The sequence below is a fragment of the Phytophthora sojae genome (assembly GCF_000149755.1).
Source record: "Phytophthora sojae unplaced genomic scaffold PHYSOscaffold_42, whole genome shotgun sequence".
Taxonomy (NCBI): domain Eukaryota; phylum Oomycota; class Peronosporomycetes; order Peronosporales; family Peronosporaceae; genus Phytophthora; species Phytophthora sojae.
The window spans coordinates 1-10,476 of NW_009258156.1; the positions used below are offsets into that span (position 1 = coordinate 1).

Genomic DNA, 10,476 nt, shown 5'->3' on the forward strand with positions numbered 1-10,476 from the left:
GCCACCGCATATTCAACAAGCTGACCATGAGAAGCATCGACCTCGAGGATTGGGAAGACGACGAGCCGCCGATGCTGGGCGAGGCCGACAAGCTGGAGACAGACAACCAAGCAGCTGATCCCTCAACGCAACCGCAGGAATCTAGCGTCATGGATGAGATGCTGGCCGTCGCTCAGCGCGCCAAAGAGGACAAGCGCAAGCAGCAAGAAAGCGAGCGCAACCGCAAATCTTTCGGCCAGGGGCTGAAGAAGGGCTTCTTCAACACAAAACCCAAGCCCACCAAAGTGAAGACGGCACAGCGTACATCAGTTCTGGAGCCAACTCGGCAGCAAGCGGTACGGTTAAAGGCTCAAGGGGGATGCGATCCGTGCAACACTAATGTTTATCTGCTGAATACAGCGAGACGAGCGCCTGTTGATCGTCAAAGAGAAGCAAGAAGAAGCTACGGCGACCAGCCCAATGTTCGTGTTCCCAGAAGTGCAGGAGGCCATGAAGAGCATGAACCAGCTAGACCCTAAAGGTTTGGATCGCGGCACGAGCCCGGCGTCTTGTATTTAACTACAAACTCTAACTCGTAGTTCTGTGCTCGCATTTTCCAGAGTGGATGAACGAGCGGTTTTTTGAAAAACTCGCTCGCAATCCAAGGCTTGCTCAGGGTATGTTCGCATGTTGATCCTTGGAGGGCTATCGATAATTGGCGGCCTGTTTAACGTCTGGATCTGTTCATGCCAGCATTGCAAAACCCGGCCTTCACGACGGCGATAGCCGAGATGCAGCAGGACCCTCAAGCTGCTGTGCTGAAATACCAAAAGGATCCAGCAGTGTCGACGATGTTGCGGGACTTCATGGAGTTTCTTGGGAACCATTTTGAAGAGGTGGGTCTAGTGTCCATGTGGCTGTGGTACTGCGACCCGAAGAGGACTCTTAATTCTCACGACGAGTTGCTTGCTGTCTGATAGCTGGGCGCTTCGGAGGAGGCTGCTTCACCGCAAAGTTCAGCAACACAACACCAGCCAGCAGTCGGGAGAGACCTCCGTGTGTATAACAGCAACCAGACGCCTCCAGCAGCTTCAACGCCCCCGGCCATCGTCGACCTGGACGAGACGCGACGCCAGGTCATTGCCGGAATGCAGCGCACTCCCGAGGAAGAGGAGCAAGTGCAGCGCATCTTGGAGAACCCGGAGCTGCTGGCGGCCCTCTCGGACGGGACCTTGATGCAGCGTCTGCACGCGTGCCAGCAGTCGCCCAGCGAGTTGCAGCGCCTTGCGCAGGACCCCGGGCTGGGCCCCAAGCTGCGGCTGCTGGTGCAGCACAACATGGTGCAGTTTGCCTCGTAGCTCAGCTGTTCCACTTCAAGTAATACTTCAACTGCTTTGCAGCTGAGCGCGATCCTGGGAGTAGATAGCCATCTAAACCGCAACAAATTCAAATTCAAATACTTCAACTGCTTGAACCCCACTATCAAACGGAATACACATGCGTTCCCATGGGATTTTATTCGAGTGACCGGTATTTTATATTGGTGGATCGAGGCGTGAAGATGGCGGAGCTCAAGGACCAGGTCGAGGCGGAGATGACGCGCTACCGGGCGCTGCAGGACGGTGCGTGCGCGCGTAGGCGCGGAGTGCGCCTCGACTCGCAGCGGGACTGAACTTGACTGATCTGGGGCGTGGGTGGCGTGCGGTGCAGAGGTGCAAGTGCTGGCGACGCAGCGGCAGACGTACGCGCAGCAGGCCAACGAGAACGACATGGTCAAGAAGGAGCTGGACCTGCTGGACGACGAGACCAAGGTCTACAAGCTCGTGGGCCCCGTGCTGCTCAAGCAGGACGTGGACGAGGCCAAGACCAACGTCAACAAGCGCCTCGAGTTCATCAACAACGAGCTGTACGGCACGAGCAGGAAGTTGTAGGCAGGAGGGACTCGGCCACAGACTAACGTGTTTGGTTGCGGTGTCCTGTGAGCAGGAGCAAGGTGAACTCCAAGATCGAGGCCAAGGAGAAGGAGGCCATCGGCATCCGGACCAACGTACGCAGTTATTGGCTATTGAGAGTGGGAAGTTGGGAGCTGACTTGCTTTGGTTGCTGTTGTGCCGGTCACAGATCTCGAACATGCAGATGGAGATGCAGAAGCGCGCCGCGGAGGCTGCCAAGGGCGCGGTCGCGGCACATTAGGACAGCAGACTCGGCGTATGGGGACGCGGCGTTGAGCTCTGGATGGAAAAACAACGACGTGCTTCTTTTGCTGTGAGCTGTGGGTCTTGCTTCGTGTATGTAAGGTGTCTAATATCTATAGCTCCAACGCCTCGAGAGAGTGCGATCTGGCGCCGAGCAGCTCGGACGGCACCAGCTCCGCGATCTCCTGCAGGGTGGTGCGGGCCACGGGCGTAGCGTGCAGAGTGTGACGGCCAGCATCGCGGACGCGCACCAGCACGTAGTCGCCTGGGGCGGCGTGGACGCTGTCTGAACTAACAGTGGGGAGGGGAAGGAACTGCGACGCCAGCTCGCCCGCATGCTTCGTGAAGGCGCGCAGCGAGCCCGGCATCGCCTGGTTGGGGAACACGCAGCGCTTGCTCGTGTCCGTGAGGCCCGTGAGCTTCGGGTCTTCGTCCGTGGAGCGCCGACTGGGGCCCTGCACGAGGACGATGTGCAGCCGGTCCGAGTCCTCGACGTAGTTCTTGCGCGTCACCACCTCGCTGAATGTGTCGATCACCTCGCGCAGCCGACGCAGCTTGTCCTCCTGGGGCACGTCGTCCTCCATGCGGTGGGCAGCGTGTGTACGAGCACGAATCGAGTACGCGAACATGAAAGCCTGGTCGTAGCACACCTGGCGCATCAGCGAGATGGTGTCGGCGTGCTCCTCCTCAGTCTCGCCGCAGAAGCCCGTGATGAAGTCGGAGGAGATGGCCACACCGGGGATGCGCGTACGCATGTTGTCCACTAGCGCCAGGTACGCCTCGCGCGAGTAGCCACGACGCATGCGCTCCAGCATCGTGGTGCTGCCGCTCTGAGCCGGCATGTGGATCTGCTTGCAGATGTTGGGGCGCTCGTTCACGAGGTCCAGCACTTCGTTCGGGAAGTCCTTCGGGTGGGGCGACGTGAAACGCAGTCGCATCTCCGGGTCCACGCGCGAGACTTCTTCCAGCAGGTCGGCGAAGCGGAAACCAGGCGCGTCGCGCGAGCGGAACATGTTGCTGAACCCCGCGGACGAGACGTAGCCGCGCCCCTTTTCGGCAGCGCCCTCCGACTTCTTGTCATGGTACGAGTTGACGTTCTGGCCCAGCAGCACCACCTCCTTCACGCCCTGGTCGCTCAGCGCGCGCACCTCGTCCACGATCGAGCTGATGACGCGACTGCGCTCGCGTCCGCGCGTGAAGGGCACAATGCAGTACGAGCACATGTTGTTGCAGCCACGCATGATGGACACAAAGGCCGACGGGCTGTGCGGGTCGGCGCGGACGGGCGCAATGTCGGCGTACGTCTCGTCCAGCGAGAGCTGCACGTTGACGGCCGCCTCGCCGCTGCCGTGCACGACGCGCAGCAGGTTGGGGATGTCGCGGTAGGCGTCGGGCCCCACCACCAGGTCCACCATCTTGTCGGACTCGAGCAGCTTGGTCTTGAGGCGCTCGGCCATGCAGCCCAGCACGCCCACGGTCTGCACCTTCTGCTTCTTGCGCAGCAGCTTGGCCTTGACCTGGCGCAGCGACTCGAGGCGGTTCCAGATCTTGGCCTCGGCGTTGTCGCGCACGGCGCACGTGTTGATGAGCACCACGTCGGCCGCGTCGGCCGAGGACGCGGGCGAGTAGCCGCCCTCCAGCAGGATGGCCCGCACGATCTCCGAGTCAGCCGAGTTCATCTGGCAGCCGTACGTCTCGATGAAGAAGGAGCAGACCCGCGCCTCCTGCGCCTGCTCCTCCAGCTCCTCCAGCGACCGCACGCTGCTGGGCGCCACCGGGAAGTTCATCTCGCTCGGCTCGCGCGCCGCCTCGGCCGTGCGCTGGTGGTCGTGCGACTGCGACTCGCGCAGGAAGTCGCCAAGGCCGGGACCGTCACGCGGCAGCCGCGAGCTTTGCACCTTCACCTTGGCCTGCGCATTGGCGCTGCTGGACTCGAAGCGAACGGCATTGGCCAGCGCGGCGAAGGCGCGCGAGCTGCTGCGAACGGCACGGCGTCTTGCGGCCAGCATTCTTGCTGTTGGTGGATGTGTGACCAGGACCAGCCAAAAAGGGTCCAGCATTTGCTAAACGAAATATTGATCTATCAAATTGTACAAAATATTTCAAGTTTTAAGAAAACTTTAAAGGTTAAAGATGCACATGGCGCATTGCCGCACGCGCGGCTCATTCTCGAACGTGCAGCGCGAGCAGCTCCACGCAGCGGTCGCCATGATTGCCGCCAATAATAATCCGAAGTTGCCGCCACAATCCTCTCGTATTTTACCGTAGATGAGCGAAAAAGAACATTAAATGTCGGTATTTTTCACCACTTATCGTCAATGTTGACAAAACACCAGCAACGTAACAATCTAAACTACATCGGCAAAGTTCACAAAAAGACTACGCAACTTAGGCTACGCAACATATCATAAGTTGCACTTTAGTGATAAGTTGATAAGTTGATAACTCAGCAAGAACCCCTGTGGAGTTCTCAACTTGAGAACTACAAATACACTTTACCATTTCTGGATCCAGTCATCCACTGCCAAGTTCACCAAAGGGAGTCCTCTTCATTTCGCTAACAAGTTTAGTTTGTAAGTTTTAGAGGGCTCTGGGGGCTCACCTCACCACACACATGCATATTGTAAAATGGACGCAGTTGAATCTATCGGGGCATCTACGCCAGGGCGGGGATGGCCTGCGGGTCGGTGTTGAACATCTCGTTGGGGTCTACTTGGTCTTGATCTTCTGCAGCTTGGCGAAGTTGCCGCCGCCGTACAGGAACTCGGCCATCTCGCTCACGGTCCAGCGCTCGTCGCGGTACGTCGTGAAGCCGCCGGGCACGCCGCCCTTGGCCTTGTAGGCGTCCACGAACTTGTAGAAGTTGGTGCGCATGGTGGTGATCGTGGTGTCGGCGAACTTGACGTCGAAGGACGGCGTGCGGATGTCCCAGCGGGTGAGGTGCAGGCGGTCGTCGTGCTTCCAGGCCGAGGCGTCGGCCGTGACGCCCTTGGCGTACTTGCCGCCCCAGATGTCCACGAAGCCAGAGGCCGTAGCGTCCGGGAGCGCGGGGGCGAACGCGGTGCTGGAGAAGAGCTGCCAGGCCGTCGAGTTGTCGAGCGGCGTGGAGCTGGGGATCGTGACCGACGCGATGTAGAAGTAGCGGCGGGGGGACATGGCCTCCTCCACGAGGCCGGGGGTCGAGATGGCCTCGGACGTCCAGAAGTCGTTGTCGGTCGTGGTGAGCATCATCGAGGCCGGCAGGTTCTTCATGAGCGAGCCGAGCACGGTCTTGGCCTGCTCGGGCGAGCCGTAGAATAAACCCTGGAGCGTGGACCTGGTCTTGAGGCTGAAGCGGATGGAGAGCAGGTCGTTGTTGTCGGCGCTCTGAGCCTACTTCTGCGTGCCGAGGAAGGCGTTGACGTTGTCCTGCTGGGTCGGCTTGACGCTCGAGTTGAAGGCGATGGTGTAGTTCGTCACGCGCTCCGACGGAGGCTCGATCGTCTTGATCTTGAAGTCCAGCACCACGCCCATGGAGCTGGCAGCGCCGCGCACGCCCCAGTACAGGTCCGCGTTCTGCTTGGCGCTGGCGTCCACGATGGTGCCGTTAGCCAGGGCCACACGCACGGCCTCGACGTTGTCCAGCACTGTGCCAGCGGTACGCGAGAGGGTGCCGAAACCCGAGGCGGCCACACCGGTCATGCCGACGTCGGGGTAGCGGCCGTGGGGCAGAGTGCGGTTAAACTCCCACATGTACTTGGCGGTCTCCGAGATCATGACGGGGCCGCCGTACGACAGCAGACCAGTGGACGCGTCGTACTTGAGGTGCTTGAGGTACTTGAGGTGCATGACGAGGGCGCCGTTGTTGCGGCCGAAACCCATGCTCGAGAAGGAGCGGTTGCCGCCCAGCGTGGTGACCTTGACGCCGGCATCGGCGGCGCACTTGAGCGCGGCCGACACCTGGGCCTCCGTCTTGGGGAACGCAACAGCCGCAGGCTGGGGGTTCACGCGCGAGTTCCACGGCTGGATGTCCATCGTCCAGGTCGTGGTCTTGGGCACCGAGTTCTCGATGCCGGCCTTGTCGAGACACGGACCGATGTCAGCCGGGACCGCGGCGGCCTGCGCGGCGATGAGGGAGCAGAGCGCGAAAATCGCGCGGCTGGCGCTGGAGATCGACACGACCATGGTTCGCCTTGGTCTCGAGTTGTTGGGGACTTGAGTGCTGGAGGGCAAATGCGGAAGTGAGTACATGTATCTCTGTGCCGGGGGGTCATGGGGCTTGTTCCCTTCGAGTTGCCTGTTCTCACGAGAGATTGCAGTCAAGCACAATCGGGAGCTCTCCCAACCGTGAAGTCGTGCGGGGTGTCTACGGCGCTATTACAGCTAGGCTCTACCGGTGCAGGCTGGGCTGGAGTAAGCGTTCCAGCGGGCCAGAACCGTGAAAACAGCGTTGACACAGCGACGTGACAAGCAGATTTGATTCATCATCCCCATCGCAAGTTGGAATCCAAACGCATGGCCAGCGGGTAGGAATGCCACAAGGCTTTCATCCCTGTAGTACAGTAGATGGGATTTACCTCGATTAGATAGGCTAACCGACGAGGCTTATCACGACCTGCCCGACCGTGAAGATCTCCACGCCGCTCGACAACTCGACGGCCTGGCAGCTCTTCTCCAGCACCGCGTTCGCCCCCGCGCTCCCGGACGCTACGGCCTCTGGCTTCGTGGACATCTGGGGCGGCAAGTACGCCAAGGGCGTCACGGCCGACGCCTCGGCCTGGAAGCACGACGACCGCCTGCACCTCACCCGCTGGGACATCCGCACGCCGTCCTTCGACGTCAAGTTCGCCGACACCACGATCACCACCATGCGCACCAACTTCTACAAGTTCGTGGACGCCTACAAGGCCAAGGGCGGCGTGCCCGGCGGCTTCACGACGTACCGCGACGAGCGCTGGACCGTGAGCGAGATGGCCGAGTTCCTGTACGGCGGCGGCAACTTCGCCAAGCTGCAGAAGATCAAGACCAAGTAGACCCCAACGAGATGTTCAACACCGACCCGCAGGCCATCCCCGCCCTGGCGTAGATGCCCCGATAGATTCAACTGCGTCCATTTTACAATATGCATGTGTGTGGTGAGGTGAGCCCCCAGAGCCCTCTAAAACTTACAAACTAAACTTGTTAGCGAAATGAAGAGGACTCCCTTTGGTGAACTTGGCAGTGGATGACTGGATCCAGAAATGGTAAAGTGTATTTGTAGTTCTCAAGTTGAGAACTCCACAGGGGTTCTTGCTGAGTTATCAACTTATCAACTTATCACTAAAGTGCAACTTATGATATGTTGCGTAGCCTAAGTTGCGTAGTCTTTTTGTGAACTTTGCCGATGTAGTTTAGATTGTTACGTTGCTGGTGTTTTGTCAACTTTGACGATACGATAAAATACGAGAGGATTGTGGCGGTAACTTCGGATTATTATTGGCGGCAACCATGGCGACCGCTGCGTGGAGCTGCTCGCGCTGCACGTTCGAGAATGAGCCGCGCGTGCGGCAATGCGCCATGTGCATGGGCGCTCGGCCGGCCGCGACGCCTGTAAAGGCTCCCGCGGCGTCTCCAGCGCCGGCCAGCCGCTCGGCCAGTAAGAGGGCCAAGACCAAGACGCCGCCCGCCAAGTCGCCGTCGCCATCGCTGCTCTTCGGCGTCGGCAGCTCGGCGGAGAAGGAGCGGCAGCGCGTGCAGAAGAAGCTGCAGCAGCTCAAGGAGCTCGGCATCGAGCTGCCCGACGCCGACATGATGGCGCTGCTGCAGCGCAACTGCTTCAGCGTGCCCGGGGCCGCCTCCGAGTACTTCGAGCGCCTGGCCCAGCAGGAGTCGACCGGCGGCGGCGCCCAGCAGGACGAGGGGGCTAAGCGGAGACTGGAGCAGGCGCTGCAGAGACTGGAGCGCGTGGACGCGCAGGACCAGAGCTTCCAGGTGCTGGGCAAGACCACCATGCAGGCCTCGGTGAACCGCCAGGGCGTGGCGCTGCAGGTCGGGGACGAGCTGCTGCTGCAGGCCGAGAACGCCGGCAAGAAGCGGCTGCGACCCGGACTCTCCGCCGGCGCCTCGGCGTCTGGGGGCATCGTGAGGATCGCCACTCTGCAGCACTCGCAGATCGGGCGACTGGAGCGGAACCTCGAGATGCTGCTGCACCCGCTCATGAAGAGCGGGCTCGTGAAGCTCGGGGCCGTGTGCGAGACGCCCCCAGTGTCGTCGCACATGTTCGCGTCGTTCGATGTACGTGGTGTTTGATCGTGTTGGGTGTTGACGGGGCGCTACTGCACATGGTGCTGATACAGTATCGCGTTGATGCAGGTGACGGCGTTCGTGTACGTTAGCGTCAAGGCGTTCGACATGTTCAAGGAAGGCGACGCGAACTTCCACCTCTCCGACCATCTCTACAACCTGCTGCAGATGATCAACGGGGCTGAGGCGCCGTCGTTGGATGCGCTGGCTTCCCGTCCCTCTGCAGAGGCTGAAGATCCGTCGGCCAAGGTGAACCCGGAAGACCTTGACACCCTCTTTTCGGAGTGTGTTGGCGCAAACGACCTCCACAACTCAGCGGATGGATCGGACACGGACCCATCAGAGCACCTCCTGCAGTATCTGAATGCTATCGAGCTACGGGATCATCAAAAGCAGGCGCTGCGATGGATGCTGTGGCGCGAGAACCAGCTTAAAAGCGGCGTCAGCGAGCAAGAGAGTAACGACCCGGTAAGCAATCTCACTCCTGTCATAGTTTGCACTGCTTGTACTCTTCTGTTTCATGCTAACCACTTCCTTCATCTCTTTCAGATGTGGGAGGAACGCCACTTCCGGTCCAAGATCTCGTACTATGTAAACCCCTTCGAGAAAAGCGCCTCGCTGACTCGACCGGACCCTCCAGTTCCCTGTTTAGGCGGAATTCTAGCAGACGACATGGGAATGGGTAAGTTGTCGCCTCCGTGCGCTTGTCATGGCAACAAGTGCACAACTAACGAGTATATCTTGTTACATGCAGGCAAAACGATGATGATGCTTTCACTCATCGCATATCAAAAGCACGTTGGTGAAGAGAAAGATGCTGATAACAACACTGACTCATCTTCCCGGGACAAACGGAAAACGACTGGCAAGACGCTCGTCGTTTGCCCGCTGAGTTTGCTTCACCAGTGGAAAAACGAGGCACAAGAGCGCTTCCTCCCTAACACGCTGAGCGTTCACGTGTACTATGGCGACGATCGCGACAACGACACTGGGCTTAGTGCGGCATCTTTCAGCAAGAGCGACCTGCTACTCACCACGTACGGAGTGCTATCGGCAGAGTTCGAGAAGAACGGGGTCCTCACGACAGCGGAGTGGAACCGCGTCATTCTTGATGAGGCGCACAGCATCAAGAACAGGTCTACAGGCTACTTCAAGACGTGCTCTGCGATGAAAGCCACCCACCGCTGGTGTCTAACCGGCACTCCTATCCAGAACACACTCGACGACATGTTCTCTCTTCTCTGCTTTCTCCAGTACCAGCCCTGGTCTCGAGTGGCGTGGTGGAAGAGGGTGATCACGAAGCCGTATGAAGATGGTGACGATGTAAACGCGCTCGGTCGGCTGAAGGTGATTCTAACCCCAATTCTGCTTCGGCGCACCAAGCACTCGCGGGACAAGCAGGGCAAAATGATCGTTCAGCTTCCCCCGAAGCACGTCGACCTGGTCAAGCTCGAGTTCTCCCCGGACGAGCGAGCGTTCTACCAAGCTGTATACGACAAGAGCAGGGCCGAGTTCAACGGCTTCGTGGCCAGCGGCTCAGCAATGACAAGCTACGTCGCTATCTTCGCACTGTTGCTCCGACTTCGTCAAGCTTGCGACCACCCTCTGCTCGCGCTCGGGAAAGACGTCGAGCAAGCGATGCAGTCCGACGACAAGAGTACGAGCGCGACTACCACAGCCGCCTCGGCCAGGTCAGCGTTCCAGCCGCAGCACAACGAGAGCTCTGAGGCCTACTACCAGCAAATCGCCGCGCAGCTCCAAAAGGACATGAAGGCCAGCAACCGCACGCAGCTTCTGGAGAACGGGAGCGACGCCACGGACACAGAGAGCAGCAGCTCGGCTGGAGGCTTGACGGCGTCGTACATCCAGAGCGTGATAGCGCAGGTTGAAGATGGCCTGGAGTCGCAGGAGTGCCCGATTTGCTTGGACCCGCCGCAGAACGCCGTGCTGACTCCGTGCGCCCACGTGCTGTGCGACCAGTGCCTGCGCGACAGTCTAGCGAACGACCCGGAGAACGGCTGCCCCGTGTGTCGAACCGTGG

At 59.7% G+C, this 10,476-nt stretch overlaps 6 protein-coding genes across 6 annotated transcripts; 4 read left to right on the forward strand and 2 right to left on the reverse strand.

The window, feature by feature from the left end:
* Positions 1-26: 26 nt before the first annotated feature.
* Positions 27-1,442, forward strand: PHYSODRAFT_551801 (hypothetical protein; the record flags this gene model as incomplete). Its single annotated transcript, XM_009541850.1, has 4 exons — positions 27-335; positions 400-520; positions 733-875; positions 960-1,442. The coding sequence occupies 4 exons, from the start codon at positions 27-29 to the stop codon at positions 1,335-1,337; spliced, it is 951 nt and encodes a 316-aa protein (XP_009540145.1). The 3' UTR covers positions 1,338-1,442.
* A 98-nt stretch (positions 1,443-1,540) lies between these two features.
* PHYSODRAFT_536504 (hypothetical protein) lies at positions 1,541-2,172 on the forward strand (the record flags this gene model as incomplete). Its single annotated transcript, XM_009541851.1, has 4 exons — positions 1,541-1,601; positions 1,690-1,885; positions 1,966-2,026; positions 2,101-2,172. The coding sequence occupies 4 exons, from the start codon at positions 1,541-1,543 to the stop codon at positions 2,170-2,172; spliced, it is 390 nt and encodes a 129-aa protein (XP_009540146.1).
* Positions 2,173-2,287: 115 nt separating this feature from the next.
* PHYSODRAFT_536500 (hypothetical protein) lies at positions 2,288-4,183 on the reverse strand (the record flags this gene model as incomplete). The annotated part of the gene is made up of 2 exons (XM_009541852.1): positions 2,288-3,832; positions 3,935-4,183. The coding sequence occupies 2 exons, from the start codon at positions 4,181-4,183 to the stop codon at positions 2,288-2,290; spliced, it is 1,794 nt and encodes a 597-aa protein (XP_009540147.1).
* Positions 4,184-4,883: 700 nt separating this feature from the next.
* Positions 4,884-6,404, reverse strand: PHYSODRAFT_343295 (hypothetical protein; the record flags this gene model as incomplete). The annotated part of the gene is made up of 2 exons (XM_009541853.1): positions 4,884-5,502; positions 5,551-6,404. 2 exons carry the CDS (start codon positions 6,402-6,404, stop codon positions 4,884-4,886), a joined length of 1,473 nt encoding a protein of 490 aa, XP_009540148.1.
* Positions 6,405-6,668: 264 nt separating this feature from the next.
* On the forward strand, positions 6,669-7,186 carry PHYSODRAFT_343296 (hypothetical protein; the record flags this gene model as incomplete). The annotated part of the gene is made up of 2 exons (XM_009541854.1): positions 6,669-6,679; positions 6,757-7,186. 2 exons carry the CDS (start codon positions 6,669-6,671, stop codon positions 7,184-7,186), a joined length of 441 nt encoding a protein of 146 aa, XP_009540149.1.
* A 466-nt stretch (positions 7,187-7,652) lies between these two features.
* PHYSODRAFT_454028 (hypothetical protein) lies at positions 7,653-10,475 on the forward strand (the record flags this gene model as incomplete). Its single annotated transcript, XM_009541855.1, has 5 exons — positions 7,653-8,426; positions 8,505-8,903; positions 8,985-9,117; positions 9,190-9,233; positions 9,306-10,475. Coding segments are annotated over 5 exons (2,520 nt in total), but the record flags the coding sequence as incomplete, so codon positions are not given.
* Position 10,476: the final 1 nt, after the last annotated feature.